Raw genomic sequence first — 23285 nt, forward strand, 5'->3', positions numbered from 1 at the left:
GACTGGTAACTTGGTATAGGGTGCTACGGTACATAGGCTTGAGTGCGGTACAGTCTGCTGTTCTGTAAGGACCGCTATCGGTCCACAATAGATAGGGTTGACGTGCACCACTGCTGACCGCTGCCCTATACTGCAGCAGTCCTTCAGCGGTATAGGGACTGACGTACAGTCTGCTAAACACTAATACACAACCTGCTTGGTCCACAAAAGTTCTTATAAGGACTGGTAACTTGGTATAGGGTGCTACGGTACATAGGCTTGAGTGCGGTACAGTCTGCTGTTCTGTAAGGACCGCTATCGGTCCACAATAGATAGGGTTGACGTGCACCACTGCTGACCGCTCACCTATACTGCAGCAGTCCTTCAGCGGTATAGGGACTGACGTACAGTCTGCTAATCACTAACACACAACCTGCTTGTTCCACAAAAGTTCTTATAAGGACTGGTAACTTGGTATAGGGTGCTACGGTACATAGGCTTGAGTGCGGTACAGTCTGCTGTTCTGTAAGGACCGCTATCGGTCCACAATAGATAGGGTTGACGTGCACCACTGCTGACCGCTGCCCTATACTGCAGCAGTCCTTCAGCGGTATAGGGACTGACGTACAGTCTGCTAAACACTAATACACAACCTGCTTGGTCCACAAAAGTTCTTATAAGGACTGGTAACTTGGTATAGGGTGCTACGGTACATAGGCTTGAGTGCGGTACAGTCTGCTGTTCTGTAAGGACCGCTATCGGTCCACAATAGATAGGGTTGACGTGCACCACTGCTGACCGCTGCCCTATACTGCAGCAGTCCTTCAGCGGTATAGGGACTGACGTACAGTCTGCTAAACACTAATACACAACCTGCTTGGTCCACAAAAGTTCTTATAAGGACTGGTAACTTGGTATAGGGTGCTACGGTACATAGGCTTGAGTGCGGTACAGTCTGCTGTTCTGTAAGGACCGCTATAGGTCCACAATAGATAGGGTTGACGTGCACCACTGCTGACCGCTCACCTATACTGCAGCAGTCCTTCAGCGGTATAGGGACTAAGAGTTTTGTCACAGGGTCATTTAAAAAATGACATGCAGAGGAAGAGGCAGGCCCTTCCGCAGGGGTGGTAGGGGTAGGGCAGGAGCAACAGGCTTGAGCCAAAGTGGGAAGTTGCAGAAGGTGCGTTCAATTACTTTAAAGGATGCACCAGACTTGGTTGAGTGGCTCGCTCAGCCTTACTCTTCTGCACCCTCCTCATCCTCTCGATCTGCACCCTCTTCTTCACTCTCTGCTATGTGCACCCCCAAAGACACTACCACCAACAACACGACCACCACCACCACCACCACATACCTTCCGCTTGAGTCACTGGAATTATTTTCCGATCCATATCAAGAGGACATTTCTGATGCGCAGCCACTCTTGGTATTGGATCAGGAAGAGGAGGTAGCAACAAGCGCTACTCAGCAGTCTGACGCCAGTACCCAGATCAGCCCAAGGAGGAGGTTGGTCCCCGGTGTTGCTGCCTACTCTACTTATAGCGGTGGGGAAGGTGACGTTGATGATGACGTGTCTAGTGATGTCACGTGGGTGCCCACAAGAGAGGAAGAGGAGGGGAGTTCAGAGGGAGATATGGACCAGCAGATAGGGAGGAGAAGCAGCAATGACTTACATTGCACAGCAGGGACAAAGCAGACTGCAAATGTATCAGGAGCGAGTCATCGACCATGTACGGTCACATCTGGCGCTCCCAGGACACCGGCACATGGCTCCGCAGTGTGGGCTTTTTTTAACGTGTCCGCTGCTGACAATAGCGTTGCCATCTGCAATCTTTGCAGTCAACGCGTTAGTCGCGGTAAGCCCAATACTCACCTAGGGACGACCGCCTTAAGAAGGCACATGAGCAGCCATCACCGAGCCCAGTGGGAGCAACGGAACACACAAAGCCACACTGCAGGCTCTCACCGTCCAGCCTCGTCTTCTACTTCTCCTTCTCCTCTCTCCTCACAATTGTCCTCCACTCCACCTTCCATCACGCCAAGCTCACATTTTTCTGCAAAAAGGCAGGCTTCCGTGGGCCTAATGTTTGAGCGTAAAAAAATGATGACGCCGGATAACCCTCTTGCCCAACGGTTGGCGGCTGGCTTGTCAGAACTCATAGCCCGCCAACTACTGCCATATAAACTGGTGGACTCGGAGGCCTTTCGCAAATTTGTGGCCATTGGAACACCACAATGGAAGGTCCCAGGAAGGAAGTATTTCTCAGAGAAGGGCATCCCAGAGCTATATGGCCATGTTCAGCGGCAAGTGAATGTATCTCTGGCACACAGTGTCGGTGCCAAGATACATCTGACCACAGACACGTGGTCTAGCAAACACGGGCAGGGAAGGTATATCAGTTTTACTGCCCACTGGGTGAACCTTCTGACGGCCGTCAAGCATGTAACCCGTGGCACCCGTGTAGATTTGGTTTTACCGCCACGGATTGCATGCAGGCCTGACTCTTCTTCTCCTCCTCCTACTCCATCCTCCTCCCTCTCCTCCTCAGCTGCCTCCTCCTTTTCCGCTGCTAGCGTCTCTTCCACTGCACCGCCCAAGCTCCCCAGAACCTATTCCACATGCCAGGTGAGACGTTGCCATGCCGTGCTGCGTCTGTTGTGCCTGGAAGCAAAGAGCCACACTGGCCCGGCACTCCTTTCAGCTTTGCGTTCACAGGCAGATGAGTGGCTAACACCGCTCAATTTGACAGTTGGTAAAGTGGTGTGTGACAACGGTGCCAATCTGCTTAGCGCATTGAAACAGGGCAAAATCACGCACGTGCCGTGCATGGCACACGTCTTAAACTTGGTCGTGCAGCGATTCCTTGTCAAATACCCTGGGGTCCAGGACATCTTGCGGCAGGCAAGGAAAATCTCGGCCCATTTCAGAAGATCTTACACGGCCATGGCTCGCCTTGCTGACATTCAGCGGCGACACCATCTGCCGGTCAGACGTCTTATTTGCGATTGCCCGACGCGATGGAACTCAACCTTCTATATGCTTGATAGGCTGCTCCAGCAGAAACGTGCAGTTAACGTCTACCTGTATGAACTCTGCGAAAGAAACGGTTCTGGGGAGCTGGGTTTTTTTTCACCGCGCCAGTGGCTGCTCATGCGCGACACATGCAGACTTCTGCGGCCATTTGAGGAGATCACCAAACTGGTCAGTCGCAGCCATGGCGCCATCAGTGACATGGTACCTTATGCCTTCTTTCTGGAGCGTGCATTGCGTCGTGTCATTGATCAGGCTGTGGAGGAGCAGGAGCGGGAAGATGAGGAAGTCGCAATGCTGGATGAATTCCCAGGGGGGGCTACTCTATCTGAGACAAGTCAACAACAGGAGTCTGATGAGGAGTCAGAGGAGGATGGTGCCGGGGCGGATGAGCAGGAGCAAGAAGAGCATGCTTTAAACCTTTCTGGGATCCCTGTTGTGCGAGGATGGGGAGAGGAGAATGAAGAGGACGACATTATCCTGGATGATGAGCAGGAGCCAGGCCACCACACCGCTTCCACTTTAGTGCAAATGGGGGCCTTCATGCTCCAGTGTTTTAATAGGGACCCCCGTATAAAAAGCATGAGGGTCAAGGACCAGTACTGGGTGGCAACGTACTTAGACCCCCGGTACAAACACAAAATGGCGGAAATGTTACCGCCGTCGCAGAGGGCTGTCAGAATGCAGCACTTCCAGGCCTTGCTTCGAGAAATGCTGCATTCTGCTTTTGCGTGCGCTGGCAGAGGAGCAATTCCCACTCCCAGAGAAGGATTTGCGGGTACCAATCCAACAGCGCCTGCAAGAAGAGGCCGGTTTGAAGATGTGTTGGTGACTTCGGATATGAGGTCATTCTTTCAGCCGACCCATCGACAGGTGTCATCCGGATCCAGCATCAGGGAACGCCTAGACCGTCAGGTGTCCGACTACATTGGGTTAACGGCCGATGTGGACGCTCTGAGGAGTGATGAACCCCTAGACTACTGGGTGGGCAGGCTTGACCTCTGGCCAGAGCTTGCCCAATTTGCAATCGAACTGTTGGCTTGCCCCTCATCCAGTGTCCTGTCCGAAAGGACGTTCAGCGCAGCAGGGGGGATTGTGACCGATAAGCGTACTCGCCTAGCTCACCACAGTGTTAACTACCTCACATTTCTAAAAATGAATGAGGCATGGATCTCGGAGGAATTCAACACATGTGATCAGTAGACCATGTATATGTCTATAAACAATTTTTGGAATCAAGCACACAGACCTTCTTAATTCATTTGGCTCACTTCCCTGACCCAAAAAAGCACACCGTACTATATGCCCCTACCCTCCTCTTTGAAGAGGTTGAGCGGTGTCATATTTCTACTGGGGCTGCTTATTATGAGGGGTTCCCACCATCCCTGTGCTGTGCTGACTTCCTCCTGGGTGTTCTTATTATGAGGGGCTCCCACCATCCCTGTGCTGTGCTGACTTCCTCCTGGGGGTTCTTATTATGAGGGGATCACACCATCCCTGTGCTGTGCTGACTTCCTCCTGGGGCTGCTTACGGTGCTGCTGTCAGCGCTGTATGTCACGGAGCTGCTGTCAGCGCTGTATGTCACGGAGCTGCTGTCAGCGCTGTATGTCACGGAGCTGCTGTCAGCGCTGTATGTCACGGAGCTGCTGTCAGCGCTGTATGTCACGGAGCTGCTGTCAGCGCTGTATGTCACGGAGCTGCTGTCAGCGCTGTATGTCACGGAGCTGCTGTCAGCGCTGTATGTCACGGAGCTGCTGTCAGCGCTGTATGTCACGGAGCTGCTGTCAGCGCTGTATGTCACGGAGCTGCTGTCAGCGCTGTATGTCACGGTGCTGCTGTCAGCGCTGTATGTCACGGAGCTGCTGTCAGCGCTGTATGTCACGGAGCTGCTGTCAGTGCTGTATGTCACGGAGCTGCTGTCAGCGCTGTATGTCACGGAGCTGCTGTCAGCGCTGTATGTCACGGAGCTGCTGTCAGCGCTGTATGTCACGGTGCTGCTGTCAGCGCTGTATGTCACGGAGCTGCTGTCAGCGCTGTATGTCACGGAGCTGCTGTCAGCGCTGTATGTCACGGAGCTGCTGTCAGCGCTGTATGTCACGGAGCTGCTGTCAGCGCTGTATGTCACGGAGCTGCTGTCAGCGCTGTATGTCACGGTGCTGATGTCAGTGCTCTGTATTACGGTGCTGCTGTCAGTGCTCTGTATCTCCTGCACCCTCTTGTTTGCCTACCCTGGTCCCTGACCTTCCCTCTCCTCCATTGCCTTCATTAGCTCCATAGTCCTGAATTGTCAGAACAATTTCCCAAATAAAAAAAAAATGCTTGTAGTTATCGATCCCAAATTCACCTCATACATGTATTATGCTATTGTCCAGGTGGTGGGACTACGTGCTACCCCCTAATAATTACCCCGTGGCCGCAAATTCGACCTAAAGGTTTGCGAAATTCGCCTCCCATTGAAGTCAATGGAGCCCGCGGCGAACGGTCGTTTTCGCGAACGTTTGTGTCCGTTCGCGTTTCGCGTTCGCGAAACGTCCCGTCGGAAGTTCGTCCATCACTACTAGACAGCCCTTATGTTACCATGTTTCATCTAGACCGTGAGCCAAAGAGCATTAGCATTCCTAGACTTTGGTTTTTCTGTTCCCTCTCTACCCATCCCTGCCAATCAAAACCCTGGACTACCTCATTGGTTCAGAAGTGACATTGAATCCTGACTGGCTGAAATTTAAGCATGCTTCCCACACAAGCAAGAGGCTATCTCTGGTCCCTCTGTGTCTGCCTTAAAACAGTTAGCCCTCTTTGATCATAATATAACCAGTTCTGAAATTAGCATGTCAAAAGACCCCCAACCAGGGAGTGACAAAAAGTCTGAAGAGTAACTTAATTATCACCTGCCTAAAACATTCAACAGCTTTTGAGAACCAGGAAAAAAATAATTTTTTTTAAAATCTAAGTTGGGCTCAATCTGATATCACAAAATATAGAACGTCCCGTAAAAACATATACATATATATCCAATGGGGCATGGTAATTTAATTAGAGAGTGCTTTTATTAGAGAGTCCCCTTGAAGATATAAATATGGATTTCAAAATCTCCACATCATAAGGGCAGAATTGGGCTCCTGAATTTACAACGATACTACTGGGTGGTCCATCTTACCCGAGTAGTAGACTGGAAGGTTCATGCCAGATGTAAGGGATGGGTGACCTTGGAAAGCCTGATCTCAGATTTGGATTTACGGGAGACCCCCTGGCTCCCCAAAGATCATGGTCTGACACACTTACTACATCATCCCCTTATTGGGGCTACCCTTTATGCCTTTGACAGAGCGTGCTCTACGCACACAGTGTCAGCTAAATTTAGCCCAACTCTTCAGTGCCCAGTAATCCCGACTTTCTCCCAGGCCTCTCCAAGACCTTTCTGGCAAGAGAATCGCCACATTTAGAGATGCAGACGAAACACTTTGAGGCATACGGAGCTTGCAGATATCCAAAACAAACTCTTTTCCTTTCTAGCACTATATTCAACTGAAATATTACCTGGATTGTCCATACCGTAGGGTAGGCTTCACCAAGGTGCCAACATTTATCATATTTGAATCACTCTGTTCCTAGTCTTCTCGCCAAAAGTCATGCATTTTCATTCCTTTATGCTGCCATGTTTACAGATACACCTGATTTGTTCCGCTCTGACCACGCATTTTGGGAAACTACATTGGGGACCGAGATAGATGAGGCTGCCTGGAAGAGCATCCACCTTTATATTCTCTGCCTGCTACGTAGACTCATCCCCTTCATTCAAGAAAAGGAGAAAGCAATAGTAGTTGGAACAATCATCAATTTGCGACTCGACTATGCAAATTCCCCCTACATAGGACTACCTAAATACCAGATTGCACACCTGCAAGTGGTTCAAAACACGGCAGCAAGACTAGTCACGGGAAAAAAAAAAACCTGGGAATCCATTTCCCCATCCCTGAGGACCCTACATCGGCTAACGGTAAAGTATAGGATCACATTCAAGACCCTCTGCCTCACCCACAAATACACACAAGGAAACGCTCCTCAATACCTATGTGAGAAAATGAAACCCTACACACCCAATCGCAACCTCCAATCAACTAACCAAAACCGCCTCCTCATCCTCAAGTCCCGCTACAAATCAAAGGGAGAACGAAGATTCGCAGTCCAAGGACCATGGCTATAGAACGCTCTACCCACTAAAATCCGCATGCAAGAAAACCATCGGGCCTTCAGAAAAAAACTCAAGACCCACCTCTTCTAAGAAGCAGACAACACAGGACGGACCAAGGCCTTGAGGGGATTCAGTTTGCATTTGCAGCGCTATCCAAATCATTCATTCATTCATTCATTCATTCATTCATATTCACAAGGTATCCTTGAATGGCTCTTTTCACGAAAATGTAAATAAACTAAAAACAAGATGGTATAGAACGCCAGATATTCTTCACAAATTTACCCCTTCCGACCCTGATTGCTGTTGGAGATGTGATATGGAGCTAGGCACTTTCCTCTATATTTGGTGGGAATGCCCACTAATCCAGCCTTTCTGGTGTAAGGTGCATGATGTGACAGTTGAGGTTTCTTCCCTTCCATTAGAGTTTTCACCGGCACAGTACCTTCTACATTTTTCCAAGATAGCTAAAAAACGCTACTACAAATCAGCGGTTGCTATGCATATGATCAATGCTGCGAGACAATGTGTACATTGGAGGTCTACTCCCCTCCTCTCCCCTCGATGAAGGAGTGGGTCAGACAGATTAATCGCATAGCAGAGAAGGAGTAGCTGATATATGCCATGCTTGATAAAGCTTCCAAATATTCTGAGATATTGTTACCCTGGGCAACCTACCGAGAGTTGCATACATATCAGGAGCTCCAACAGAATGCAAATTGACATCTGTTCACCTTCACGTGGCTCTGAATTGAGAATCTTAACTGAATAATGCACACCTCATGATATTCTAACATATATTTGGTGGAGATGGATGGAGAGGCCAGCTGGTGGAGGTCCCACTACCTCTTCATTCCTCATCCTTTGCGGTATTGTTCCCCCCCCTTTTCTTTTCCTTTCTCCCTTCTTTCTTTCTTATTTCTGCGCCCCCCCCCCCCCATTTATTTATTTCTTTTAGGTCCGCTGAATCTGAATGGCAAGGCTGGGAATGACCTGAGATACTTACTATATTCATGCCCTCTTGAGCTAGGTGACAAACATGCCAGTCAATAAATATTACTCCCACTCTTTGTAAACAGTAGCCTATAGATTATCTCAGGAATGGATTTTCGAGATAAGGGCCAATTGTTATAACTGCTTATAGAACGTGTTATACTCTTAATGGGGGAGGTCTTCTTACTGAGAGACCCTCCCTTCACCACGTAGTTGCCTTTGTTAAAATGAATTTTCTTTTCTTTTTGAATTATGTGACATGTCATTCTCCCCTTGCATGAATGTGTATTTTATGTGGAGTATATTTCAGTGTCCTTTATGCTGTATTTCTTTTGAAATCTAATAAAATGTTTATGCAAAAAAAATAAATAAATAAAAAAAAAAGAAAGCAGACCATACCAAACAATTTCAACCATTTTCACAACCCATTTCAACAACCAAAAACCAAAAAAAAAAAGGCAAAAACATACTGGAGAAAACTTTGACTCATTCCAGTCCATTCATCAAAAACAGTACTATTTTTATACTGTAAAACCCTGCATTACCCTAGGCCAGCATAGATATCGGTTTTATGCCGTAACCCACCTGCACAAAGTTCTTACAGGGAACAAGACTTTTTATTTCCATACAGGCTTTCTGCCATTGTTTCGGGACAAATTCAATCAGCGGCTCTTTACCATGTGATCAGCTGTGTCCAATCACATCACATGCTCATGTAAACACAAGCCCATTACCGGCATTCCTTTCCTCACGCTGACAGGATAAAAGACAACCACAGGATCCTGGTTATCAGTGCAAACTCAACAGTGTCCACCAGTGCTGCCAATGAGTGCCCACCTGTGCTGCCAATCAGTGCCCATCAATACCTACTCATCAGGGTCAGTTATAAGTGCTGCCTACCAGTGCACATCAGTGCCGCCTATCAGTTCCCATCAGTTTTGCCTATCATTGCCACCTATCAGTGGTACCTATCAGTGCCCATCAGTGCAGCCTCCTCAACGCCCACCAGTGCCACCTCATCAGTGCCCATCAGTATAGCCTATCAGTGCCCATTAGTGCAGCCTCATCAGCGCACATCAGTGAAGGAGAAAAATTATCTGTTTGCAAAATTTTATAACACACTATGAAACCTTTTTTTTAGCAAAAAAATTAAAACCCAGAGGTGATTAAATACCAACAAAAGAAAGCTCTATTTGTGAAAAATTGGCCTGGGCAGGAAGAAGCTAAAAGTTCCCAGTAGACAAGTGGTTAAAACGACACTGATCTGTTCCACTTTTATTAATGTTTCTCCTTTCATTCTAATGTACAGACCTTTTTAAACAAATGTACTACATAACCAAAAGTTTTATTTTTGCCTTGAAAGATTATTTAGGGAATAAAAACATTGGTTCCCCCATTTCCAAGCTGTTCGTAAAGGTGCAGGACCATTACTCTTTCATAAAGAGCTCACCTGGACACTTCTGGGTCTTGCCGGAAGAGAAGCAAGATGGGTTCCGTATTCAAGAATAGGGCCCAGCACGGGAAGCAGAAGAGTAGCAGGATAAGAGTACCTCTTTGCATGATTATCCCAACCAATTTTAGGTTGCGCCCTCCATAGATCTGAAATAAAAGTGAATAATCGGTAAGGATAGCTCTCACTGAGCAGAGACAGGGTACACCTTGGGAACAAAACTAGCTGAATTCAGACAACATAACAGAACATTTGCATAATGCAGAAAATTTACACATACAATGAAACAACACCTATAGGGTTATGAATGCTAGAGTAAACATTTTTTATTTTAATTATGGATTTGACCACCATCTAATACAGAGTGCATTGGCAAAATTCATTTTACATGTATGCTGGATTAACTGTGCTACAAGAGAAAAGGTGGCAAGTGCTCCACCCCTGGGATTTCTTTGGCCTTGTATGGAATCAGATCTCCCTGCTATTTAGGTCTTTTTCACATGTAAAACTGTTGCCTAAAGCTGGGCATACATGGATCAGAATTTTTTGGTTCCAATTTGAATCTTTGTGTAGCCCTCTCTGTTCAACAGAACTGGCTTTTGTCAAACAGTTCCAGTCCTGCAGGAAAACCAGAATTCAATCAGTGCATGCAGCCATTGAGCTGCAGAGCTGATCAGAGTATTCTGATCGTGGGGGAGTCCTGCTGTCAGAATACAAAGACACAGTGGTTAGAATTTACCCATCCACCTAGAATGTTTGGATGGGGAAATCAGTTTTGCTTTTCTCATTCAGCTGGCTGCCACGTAATTTAGTCTTCAGAAGGCTATTACAATTGTATAGAGAGTCAAGGACTATAAGTACCCCCGGTGACTGCTAGCACTTCACCATGTATCTTACCTGCGATATCAATGTGTCACATGCTCCAGCAAGCCCTGCTCCCACTGCTACACCAGTAATATTCACCACCTGTAGGGGATTAGAAATATAATGTATAGCAATACGCTCAAATAGAATAAGAGTCTTTTTTTAAACCTTATATCTTACATGGACATGTATGTGTTTGCAATTGTTTGCCTTTACATCCTTTTTCTATAATATATGATGCAGATTCATTCTACTTTTATTGGAACGTACCGCGATGGCCAGTGACACAGCGTCTAGCTCCACCTTCCCCAGGTGTCCACAGAATATGGAGCTCACAATGCTTATCATGAAGATCATGAGCTGAGACAGGAACTGTAGATAAGATAAAATCTGAAATTATTCATAGAGGCACCATGTATAAAATCATAAACTGCCCACATAATAAACATGGTGCAAACTTGTTCAGTTTAAGGTCATCACAAAAGAGAAGGTGAAATTATTTGTGCATAGAGGAATAGAGGTTCAACCTCGGCATACAGAAAGGGCTCTTTTACACCTTTCAGGTTCATTGTACTGCAGTACGTCAGATGTGTTAACATGCAGTATTTTATGCATTAATGCACACTGCATTAAGGAAGCACATTCATTTAAAAAAAAGCTGCAACTTTTTTTTTTTTTTTTTAACACATCACTATAAATTGCAAAGAGTGTAGAAAAATAATAAATTCACTTTAAAGTATTGAAGCCAAGGGATCAACATAACAACCAGGCAACTGAGACGTCAGAAGTGGCAGCCTCCACGTTTCTGTCAGGAAAAAAAAGATAGGTATTCACACATCATCTTATGCATATATATATATATATATATATATATATATATATATATATATATATATAAATAATACATGGAGATAAACAATAACCCTATCATAAGCTTCAAACCAGGGGACCTATATGGAAAAGTCCACAAAGTATACCAATAAAGCTCTGAAAATAGAAAGGCTTGAGAAAAGAGCTAGGCAGCCCTGAAACATGTTGCCACGCCCACCTGCCATGCCCCAGCATGTGACGTCACTCCTGGAGTTCCCACGCTTTCTTCTGGGATTCTTGCCACTGGGATTCAGTGTGGCTAAACACCATGTGTCAGAAACCATAATTTAGACTGAAACAGCAGTACAGTTAAATCACGCTTGTTTAATAATAATAAAAAAGTAAACAGAGTAAACTTAGTCAAAACATAGCAGAGTTCAGGAACCGGAACGGATAGTCAGACAAGCCAAAACGTCAGGGAGCCAGAGATGAGCATAGAAGAACAGCAAGCAGGATCTGGAGCCAGAAGAAATGTCAGCCAAGCAAGTCTTTAACAGAAACACAGGAGACCATCTCTACAGATGTGACCAAAGTGAAAGCAGAGATCATCTGGACTGGACGGCTTAAGTAGGCAGGACTGACAAGCAGGGTATCATCAACGGGTGAGTCACTGTGGAGAGATAGGAGCTGGCAATTAGCCAACAGCTGAGCGGCCAACTTTGAGAGGAAGGACTGAGCCCAGCCCTGAAAGTCCCCCCTCCTCTAGGCTCCCTCCCCCTTAGAGAACCACCAGGCTTGGGGGGAAAACATCTATGCAAATCACAGAGGATGACAGGGGTATGTACACCCGGGGTTGAGACCCAAGAGCTTTCCTCCGGACCACACCCTTTCCAATGCACCTGGTACTGTATGCGCCCACGGAACCTACAGGAGTTAATGGACTGTACTTCATACTCCTCATGGTTCTCAACCTGTACAGGGTGAGGATGAGACACAGAGGTGGTAAAGTGGTTGCAGACCAAAGGTTTTAATAAGGAGACATGAAATACATTCAAAATATGCATATTAGAAGGAAGGTCTAATGCGTAAGCCACTGGGTTAATCCTGTGAAGAATACGGAAAGGCCCAATAAACCGAGGTGCGAATTTCAGAGAGGGAACGCAAAGTTGGAGGTTGCGAAATGACAGCCAGACCCTGTTCCCAACCTGGTAGGAAAGCGCAGGCAGGCGTCTGCGGTCAGCATGGAGTCTGTACCTATCATTAGCATGTCGCAAAGCCTCCTGGACTTGTGTCGAAGTGGAACGAAGACCACTGAGATGCTCCTCTAATGCAGGAATACTCTGCAGAACAAATGAGTCAGGCAACATGGAAGGTTGGAAAACATATTTTGCCATAAATGGGTACAATTGGGAAGCAGAATTCAAGGCACTATTGCGAGCAAACTCCGCCCACTGACCAGTTGGTATGATGGTCAGAAATAAAGCAACATACAGTGCCTTACAAAAGTATTCACCCCTCTTGGCTTTTTACCTATTTTGTCACATTACAGCCTTTAGTTCAATGTTTTTTTAATCTGAATTATATGTGATGGATCAGAACACAATAGTCTAAGTTTTTGAAGTAAAAGTAGAAAAATAAATACATAAAACTATTTTTCAGAGATAAAAAACTGAGAATTGCCATGTGCGTATGTATTCACTCCCTTTGTTAAGAAGCCCATAAAAATCTCTGGTGCAACCAATTACCTTCAGAAGTCACATAATTTGTGAAATGATGTCCACCCGTGTGCAATCTAAGTGTCACATGATCTGTCATTACATATACACACACCTTTTTGAAAGGCCCCAGAGACTGCAACACCTAAGCAAGAGGCATCACTAACCAAACTCTGCCATGAAGACCAAGGACCTCTCCAAACAAGGGACAATGTTGTTGAGAAGTACAAGTGAGTGTTGGGTTATAAAAAAAATATCCAAATCTTTGATGATCCCTAGGAGCACCATCAAATATATCATAACCAAATGAAAAGAACATGGCACAACAGCAAACCTGCCAAGAGATGGCCGCACACCAAAACTCACGGACAGGGCAAGAGGGCATTAACCAGAGAGGCAGCACAGAGACCTAAGGTATCCCTAATCCACAGCAGAGACTGGAATATCCGTACATAGGACGACAATAAGCCGTACGCTCCATAGAGTTGGGCTTTATGGCAGAGTGGCCAGAAGAAAGCCATTACTTTTAGCAAAAAACAAAATGGCACGTTTTGAGTTTGCGAAAAGGCATGTGGGAGACTACCAAAATGTATGGAGGAAGGTGCTCTGGTCTGATGAGGCTAAAATTGAACTTTTTGGCCATCAAAGAAAACGCTATGTCTGGTGCAACCCAACCAGTGGTGGAACTACTGCCATAGCGACCCACGCGGGCACTATGAGGCCCGCAGTCGATCTAGGGCCCGGTGAGTGGCGTTGCTAGGCGGGTGCGGGCTGCACCGGGTGACACTTGCCAGCGGGGCAACACCCTTGGGTAGCGGCAGCCACACCACTAACACCTGTGCCTTCTTTTGTGCTGCAGTGCAGGCTGAGGGACACAGTGTCGCGGACCGAAGCTGCCTTCCCCCCTCTCTGTTTACACCCACAGAGGAGGAGGAGCCTGCACTTGAGCCTCGAGGGACACACACCGCTGTGTGTATGTGGAGACTGTCTGCACTACTGAGGGGGGTCTGCACTACTGAGGGGGGCTGCACTACTGAGGGGGGGTCTGCACTACTGAGGGGGGTCTGCACTACTGAGGGGGGTCTGCACTACTGAGGGGGTCTGCACTACTGAGGGAGGGTCTGTACTGAGGGGGGTGTGCACTGCTGGGGGGGTCTGCACTACTGAGGGGGAGTCTGCACTACTGAGGGAGGGTCTGCACTACTGAGGGAGGGTCTGCACTACTGAGGGGGTCTACACTACTGAGGGGGCCTGCACTACTGAGGGAGGGTCTGCACTACTGAAGGGGAGTCTGCACTACTGAAGGGGAGTCTGCACTACTGAAGGGGAGTCTGCACTACTGAGGGAGGGTCTGCACTACTGAGGGGGTCTACACTACTGAGGGGGGTCTGTATTACTGAGGGGAGTCTGTACTGAGGGGGGTCTGCACTACTGAGGGAGGGTCTGTACTGAGGGGGGGTCTGCACTACTGAGGGAGGGTCTGTACTGCTGGGGGTCTGCACTACTGAGGGGGGTCTGTACAGAGGAGGGTCTGTACTGAGGAGGGTCTGTACTGAGGGGGGGGGGGGGGTCTGCACTACTGAGGGAGGGTCTGCACTGCTGAGGGGTCTGCACTACTGAGGGGGGTCTGCACTACTGAAGGGGGGCTGCACTACTGAGGGGGGCTGTACTGAGGGTGAGTCTGCACTACTGGGGGGTCTGCACTACTGCACTACTGAGGGGGTTCTGCACTGCTGAGGGGGGTCTGCACTGCTGGGGGGGGGGTCTGCACTGCTGGGGGGGGTCTGCACTGCTGGGGGGGGTCTGCACTGCTGGGGGGGTCTGCACTACTGAGGGGGGTCTGCACTACTGAGGGGGGTCTGCACTACTGAGGGGGGGTCTGCACTACTGAGGGGGGTCTGCAATGCTGGGGGGGGTCTGTAATGCTGGGGGGGTCTGTAATGCTGGGGGGGTCTGTAATGCTGGGGGTGTCTCTGTACTGCTGGGGGGTCCTGCACTGAGGAGGGTCTGTATTGGGGGTGTATGTACTAAGGGGGGTGTCTGCATTGCTGGGGGGTATCTGTACTGATGGGGGTCTGCACTGAGGTGGGGGGTGTATGTACTGATGGGGGGGTCTGTACTGATGAGGGGTGTCTGTACTAACAGGGGTGTCTGCACTGCTGGGGGTGTCTGTACTGATGGGGGTCTGCACTAAGGTGGGGGTGTCTGTACTGGTGGGGGGTCAGCACTGAGGTGGGGGTGTCTCTACTGATGGGGGGGTATGTAATGCTTAGGGGGTCTGCACTAAGTGGGGTGTATGTACTAAGGGGGATGTCTGCACTGCTGGGGGGGGGGGGCTGTACTACTGAGGGGGGTCTGCACTGAGGGGGGTGGGTTTGCACTGCTGGGAAGGTCTGCACTGTGGGGGGTCCTGCACTGAGGGGGTCTGTAAGGCTGGGGGGGGGATGTCTGTACTGAGGTGGGTGGTCTGCACTGGGGGGGTGTCTGTACTGCTGGGGGTGTCCTGCACTGAGGGTGGTGTCTGCACTGAGGGGGGGGTCTGTAATGCTGGGGGGTGTCTGTACTGATGGGGGTATGCATGGGTGTCCTTCAGGGGCTGCATACAGTATACTGCATACTTTGTTGGTTGAAATTAATATAAGCTGTTGCCTGGGTACTGTGCTACATGAGTGTGGTAATCTGTTGTTCAATGGCATTAGTTCATTTTTTTTTGTGGGGGGGGGGGTTGTTTGCGGGGGGGGATGCAACATTTTGCTATGGGGCACTGTGATTTCTAATTATGCCCCTGAACCCAACACATCACATCACCCGAAGAACACCATGTTTTTCAGCGGTTGGGACTGGGAAAATGGCCAGAGTTGAGGGAAAGATGGATGGTGCTAAATACAGGGATATTCTTGAGCAAAACCTGTACCACTCTGTGTGTGATATGAGGCTAGGACAGAGGTTCACCTTCCAGCAGGACAATGACCTCAAACATACTGCTAAAGTAACACTTGAGTGGTTTAAGGGGAAACATGTAAATGTGTTGGAATGGCCTAGTCAAAGCCCCCAGACCTCAATCCAATAGAAAATCTGTGGTCAAACTTAAAGATTGCTGTTCACAAGCGTAAACCATCCAACTTGAAAGGAGCTGGAGCAGTTTTGCAAGGAGGAATGGGCAAAAATCCCAGTGGTAAGATGTGGCAAGCTCATAGAGACTTATCCACGGTGACTTGGAGCTGTGATAGCCACAAAAGGTGGCTCTAAAGTATTGACTTTAGGGGGGTGAATAGTTATGCACTTTGACTTTTTCTGTTATTTTGTCCTATTTGTTGTTTGCTTCACAATAAAAGGAAAAAAATCTTCAAAGTTGTGGGCATGTTCTGTAAATTAAATGATGCAAATCCTCAAACAATCCATGTTAATTCCAGGTTGTGAGGCAACGAAACAAAAAATTCCAAGGGGGGTGAATGCTTTTGCAAGGCACTGTAGGAATTGCTCCAAGGACTGATTGGCTCATTCTGCAGTCCCATTAGACTGTGGGTGATAAGCAGAGGAGAAAGCAAGCTGAATTCCTAACTGTGCACAAAAGGCTTGCCAGAACCAGGACACAAGCTGACTACCCTTGTCCGAGACAATCAACTTGGGTAGCCCATGTAAGCGAAAGATCTTCCGAGCAAAAATGGAAGCCAGTTCCTTAGAACTGGGCAACTTCTTAAGTGGAATACAATGGAAAATTTTCGAGAACCAGTCAACCACCATAAGTATAACTGTGTTGCCCTGGGAGTTGGGTAACTTCATAATGAAATCCATAGACAGGTGTGTCCAGGGCCTCTCTCCATTGGGTATGGGTTGTAGGAGGCCCACTGGAAGGTGTCAGTGGAGTCTAAGCCCTCGTACACATGGTCGGACATTCCAACCACAAAATCTGTCTGATTTTTTCCGATGGATTTTGTCCGAAACTGGTATTGCATACACACGGTCGGACAAAGTTGTCGGAAAATCCGATCGTTCGGAACGTGAAGACGTTCGTTCATTAGACGGGACTACGTTCAGGCTAGTAGCCAATAGCTTTGGTCTTGTAATTTGATCTGAGCATGCGTGGCACTTTGTCCGATCGGAATTCTCTACAAACGAACGGAGAAAGTCCGATCGGATCATGTTGTCGGAAAATTTTATATCCTGCTCTCAAACATTGTTGGTCGGACATTCCAATGGAAAAAGTCAGATGGAGCCCACACACGGTCGGATTATCCGACAACACGGTCCGATCGGACATTTTCCGTTGGAATGTCCGACCGTGTGTACAAGGGCGTACTCTGAGCACACATGGAACAGGCAGGTACCAAGGTAGTTACATCAGCACGTAGACTAGACCAGCAAAAGTGTTGGGAAATGGCCCTAAAAAAAGAGTTGACTCTTCCCAGGGTGGCCAGCAGCCTTGGGATAATGACAAGTCTGGAATTTGGCAGTACGGAGACTCTCACGAACAAAGCAGCGATCACAAGGTTTCTCAGGAGAAGCATGGACGTGGGCAGCAAGAATTTTTTCACCCAAAGGAGAAGTGAGACTGGTGTGACCCTTAGCCAGAATACATTCAGGAGGAATCAGAGGAACTGGAACTGACTCCATCTTGGAAGTGGAGAAAAAACGGTTGTGACAAAGCATCAGCCCTTACATTCTTAGTACCGGGTAAGAATGAGACAATGTAATTGAAACTAGACAAGAAAAGAACCCATTGCACCCTTCAGGTTGAGAGGCCTTTAGCCTCAGACAAGAATGTGAGGTCAGTAAGAATGAGAACTGGCACAGTAGTACCTTCGAGGAGATGTCTCCATTCTTCCAGGGCTAAAATTATGTCTAACGGCTCTCTATCACCAGTCTCGTAATTGCACTCCGCAGGTGACAATTTCTTGGAAAAGTAGCCACAAGGATGGACGCTCTCAGAGGTAGGAGGTTGAGACAGAAGGGCGCCAATTCCAGTCTCAGAAGCATCAACCTCAAGGATAAAAAGGTAACATAGGATGAGGATGTGCCAACACATGAGCAGAAACAAAGGCAGCCTTGAGACTCTCAAAGGTCTTAATGGACTCCGGAGACCAACGGTGGGTTCCTGTCCTTTCTGGTCATTTAAGTCAGGGGCTTGACCAGAGACAAGAATTTACAAATAAAACTTCCGATAATAGTTGGTAAAGCCAAGAAAACGATGTAGAGGACGTAAACCCACGGGTCGGGGCCACTGTAGGACTGCTGAAAGTTTCTGGGTCCATCGAAAAACCAGCAGTGGAAATGACATAACCCAGGAATTTAACCTGTTCACGATAGAATCCGCACTTCTCCCATTTACAATAGAGATTGGTGGCTCTCCAGGGACTTGGAAAATATGAGGATATCGTTGAGATAAACCACCACACATAACTGCAAATCTCGGAGGACATTCCTTTATAAATTCCTGGAAAACTGCCGGGGCATTAAAAAAGGTCAAAAGGCATTACTAGGTACTCATAATGGTTTGTTCTGGTATTAAAACTCAGTTTTCCACTTGTCACCCTCCTTAATCCTGATGAGATTGTATGCCCCTCTCAAATCAAGCTTCTTGAAAACCATTGCTCCCTTGAGGTAATCAAATAACTCCATAAGCAACGGAATCGGATAAGCATTATTAATCGTGAAACAATTGAGACCCCCTATAATGAATAAAAGGTCTCAGTTCACCACTCTTCTTCAAAGGAGAAACCAGCACCAGCAGGAGATGAGGATTTGCGGATGAAACCTTGAGAAAGTGCATTTGCAACATACTCCTCCATGGCCTTATCCTCCAAGACTGACAAAGGGTAAACCCCGGCCACGAGGGGTATGGCACCAGGCTGAAGGTCAATTGCGCAATCATATGACCGGTGTGGAGGCCAACTACCGGCTTGACCTTTGTCAAAGACATCGCTAAAATTATGGTACTCCTCCGGCAGGGAGGAGAGTGAAGAGGTGCACAGGACCTTGGCTACCTTCTGGAAGCATGTCTTACTGCATTGTGGCAACCAGGAGAGAACCTCAGCATGGAGCCAATCAAAAGAGGGGTTGTGCCTCTGTAACCAAGGATAACCATTAATTAGCAGAAACTTAGGTGAGGAAATAACTTGGGATTGGATTATCTCATGGTGAAGAGCCCCTACAGCCGTGGACAATGGTACAGTCGCATAAGTCACATGGGCAGGCTGTAGAGGTCTTCCATCAAGAGCCTCAATGGCAAGAGGAGTGTCACGCAGCTGCAGCAGAATAGAGTGCTTTGATACAAAAGCAGCATCAATGAACAGGCCTGCAGCCCCAGAGTCGATTAGAGACTGTATCTCGACGGACGGCTCAGCCCAAGAAAGGGTAACCAAAACCAGGGGCTTATCCTTCTGGATAACTGGGGATGAAACAACGCAAGGTCTATCCGTGACAGGGCCTCAAGGTTCGGGCGTTCCCTGGATGGGTAGGACAAGACTTCAAAAAGTGGCCTGCATAGCCACAATAAAGGCACAATCTCTCCCTCTTCCTAAGGGTTCTCTCATCCTCAGAGAGCACATGGGTTCATCTTCACAGACCCACTCAGTACCAGGAGGCATGGGAGGAGAGGGAGGCAAGGGTAGGACTGCAAAGTTCGGAGACAAATGTACAGGAGGCTTCTACAAGCGCTCCTTAAAAAGGAGTCTTTCTCTGAGTCTGAAGTCAATGAGGATGGCAAAGGTTATCGACCTCTCCAGCTTAGTGGGTATATCTCAGGCTGCTATCTCATCCTTGATGGTATCCGAGAGACCATGACAAAAAGCAGCCACGAGGGCCTCATTGTTCCAAGCAACCTCTGCTGCCAGAGTACGGAATTCATTGGCGTAATCGGCAACAGTTATCGTACTCCGTTTGATGGACATGAGGCACTTGCCAGCAGAAGTGGAGCGTGCAGGAATTTCAAATACCCTTTTAAAAGAAGTCACAAACTAAGGGTAACTCAAGACAACAGGTTTTTGCATCTCCCATAGAGGGTTTGCCCAGGCCAAGGCTCTCTCAGAAAGATATCACAAAATCTACTTTGCTTCTGTCCGTGGGAAACGCCTGGGGTAGCACCTCAAAGTATATCTCAACCTTGTTGAGAAACCCTCTGCATTAGACTGGATCCCCCCCCAAATCGATGGGGAAGCGGAGCGGAACCAGACATACCTCTTATAGAGGTAATACTCGAGGTGGGTGCCTGCACAGAGACTGGAGCAGCAGCAGGAATGGCCTGCAACACAGGTTGTATCAGAGCAGCCACAGTGGGAGATTCCAGGCGAGCCATGCGACTCAGGATCATTTGTAACGCCATGGCAAACTGATCCATGTGGTGATCCTGCTCATCCAATCTGGAAAAAATATTACCAACAAATTGATAGACTGCATCTTCGGAATTCATGGCCTTTGCCTATTGTCAAAAACCATGAATCAGACTGAGACAGAATTACAGTTAAATCACACTTATTTAATAATAATAAAAAAAGTTAAACAGAGTAAACATAGTCAAAACACAGCCAGAGTTTAGGAACCGGAACTGATAGTCAGACAAGCCAAAATGTCAGGGAGCCAGAGATGAGTGTTGTAGAACAGCAAGCAGGATCTGGAGCCAGAAGGAATGTCAGCCAAGCAAGTTTTTAACAGGAACACCGGAGAGCGTCTCTAGTGATGTGACCAAGGCGAAGGCAAACATCATCTGGACTGGACGGCTTAAGTAGGCAGGACTGACGAGCAGGATCTCATCAACAGGTGAGTCACTGTGGTGAAATAGGAGTTGGCAATTAGTCAACAGCTGAGCGGCCAGCTTTGAGAAGGAAGGGCTGAGCCCAGCCCTGACACCATGCAAATGTGGGCTTAGGCTTTTTTAAAACTACTTATCTTTTGCATTGTCATGAAAATACCAAATGCAATAATTTAAAGCTGAAATAGAGGAATAAGACAAAATGCACCACCACTCACTCCCCACACTGCAAGGGTTAAGTTACTTTTTAGTCTTGGGGTGAAAGGATAGGTTGTATCATTTGTTTTACTTACCTCATTCCTGGCTCTGACTACCTCCAGCACTGTCCTCAAGTTCTGTGGGGGGGGTCCCACTGCATCACTATGCTAAGTGCAAGCCTAATAACCCTACACTGTATAAATCCTTGATAGAGGCACCTGAGAGCTTTTACTTGACAGTACATGATGTGAAGAGAGCAAAATGGCTATAAAAGGAGACATAGGGTAAAGTACAATTACCTAAAAGTGGAATAGGCAACTTTTTCTTTTGGTTTCGGGTGGAGTAGAGAAAGGTTTTGCCCCATGTCAGATTTTATCGTTGTCTGTATCCTCACTGTCACCCTCATTATTAGTGCTGGTGATAACCACTGTTACCAGGAGTGAAAGTAATGGGATAACCAAAGATTTTCAGTTTTCACCAGAACATCTGGTGAGGGAAAATCTTCCAAGTTGGGATTTCCTCTTACTTTGGGGAGATGTCTACATACTCTTGTCATGTCTCTGGTATATGGGGTTCCAACAGGAGTTCTATCCTTTTCATAAAGTGTACCCTTCAAAAAAGATTTTGGAAGCAGTTCTGCTTTAAGATTGATGTGACTGCTAGGCGGTAGCAGAACTACTAAGAAGCAATCATGCTGGGATATGCAGGATACATAGAGGTTGATTTACTAAAACTGGAGTGCAAAATCTGGTGCAGCTCTGTATAGAAACCAATCAGCTTCCACTTTTTTTTTTTAGTCAAAGCTTAATTGAACAAGCTGAAGTTAGAAGCCGATTGGCTACAATGCACAGCTGCACCAGATTTTACACTCTCCAGTTTTAGTAAATCAACCCCTGAGTATTACCCAAAGTAGTTTTGGGCTCATCTAGGCTACAGAATCAAAGGAAGGGGCCATCAGTGCTCACTGATGTAACGTAGATGGGATAGGAGTCTGTTAGCTCCCAGATTGTGGCCCCTAGGTCCACCCCACTGTAGACCACAAGGCGCTGGCTGGTGAACAGGGAAAGCAAATCGATGAGCCAAGGTCAGCAATATGAAGATTTTAAAAAATGTTATTACTGCTTGGATAAACCATTACAAGAGAGAGGGCATTCAAGTCATGTTTACTTTCCCCCTATACAGCTGGTAATGACACAATTCTCATGGACCATGACTAAACTTTGAAGCTTTAACTTTTGCTGTTGACGTCTGATTATTCAACTATGTAAACAGTATAATGTTTATTCAGTTAGACAGTGTAAAGTACAATGGTAAACCCATTGCTAAAATTTTAACTTTACAATGCAAGTATCATTTCAAAGGATGTTTTCACTGGTTTTAAATTTACAGGTTTTATTTAAGTAATTCCTAGTGATTCTGCCATAGAGGCAAGGTGTCAAATGCAAGTGGCTGTTCTGACACCCATTGCACAGGCATATTCCATCACGGTCACTATCAGATAAACGTGTCCAGAGCAATTATGTGCAGCCCACACTGGAGCAAGTGCAGGCAGACAGAAAGTAGTCAAGAGAGCCTGGATCAGTATCAGTAGCAACGATATACAAAAAGTAAAAAGGTAAAAAAATGATTTTTTACGTTCCCTAGAGTACAGTTTGGAACGTACGTTTTTTTTTTTTTTTAAAGCACTTGCACCCCCTTCCTGCCCAGGCCACCTTTCAGCTTTCAGCGCTGTCACACTTTGATCGACAATTGCACGGTCATGCAGCACTATAAACAAATTTGATTTTTATCATTTTATTTTACACAAATACATTTTATTTGGCGGTAATCACAAATGGGGTTTAATTATTATTATGAACTAATTATTTTTTGTTAAATGAAAAAAGACCAAAAATGTGGGGAAAAAAAAGTTTTTCTTAGTTTCTGTTATAAAACTTTGCAAACAGATCATTTTCTCCTTCACCGATGTGCACTGATGAGACTGCACTGATGGGCACTGATAGGTAACACTAATGGGCACTAATAGGCTGCACTGAAGGGCACTGCTAGGTGGCACTGATGAGGAGGCACCAATTGGCAGCACTGATTGGAAGCACTAATGGGCACTGTTGGGGCTGCACTGATAACTATGACACGGATGATCTCCTGAAAGCCTTAGGAGAGTACACAGGTGGGAAAATGTGTGCTCCTTAAATAAAGGCCTTAACTAGGAAGAGAGAAGCCAAATGCCTCTGGAACAAAACAGCTGAGGCTGACATTTGTCATTTAATGGTACCCAAGGCCAGATGCTAATCTAAACTAG

The 23285-nt window shown here is 47.0% G+C and overlaps 1 protein-coding gene across 4 annotated transcripts in view; it reads right to left on the reverse strand.

Moving 5' to 3' along the window:
- The window catches only part of LOC143974432 (multidrug and toxin extrusion protein 1-like), a 167902-nt gene that overhangs the window by 68506 nt on the left and 76111 nt on the right, over nucleotides 1-23285 (reverse strand). For all 4 annotated transcript variants that reach the window (XM_077475843.1, XM_077475824.1, XM_077475815.1 and 1 more), the window contains 3 exons: nucleotides 10784-10885; nucleotides 10547-10615; nucleotides 9650-9798 (listed from right to left, as the gene is read on the reverse strand). In XM_077475843.1, coding sequence (XP_077331969.1) covers nucleotides 9650-9798; nucleotides 10547-10615; nucleotides 10784-10885 — 320 coding nt within the window. The remainder of the gene's footprint in view (nucleotides 1-9649; nucleotides 9799-10546; nucleotides 10616-10783; nucleotides 10886-23285) is intronic.

This window comes from Lithobates pipiens, unplaced genomic scaffold, assembly GCF_037356315.1.
Source record: "Lithobates pipiens isolate NorthernLeopardFrog02 unplaced genomic scaffold, aLitPip1_a1.2 Scaffold_1, whole genome shotgun sequence".
NCBI lineage: Eukaryota > Metazoa > Chordata > Amphibia > Anura > Ranidae > Lithobates > Lithobates pipiens.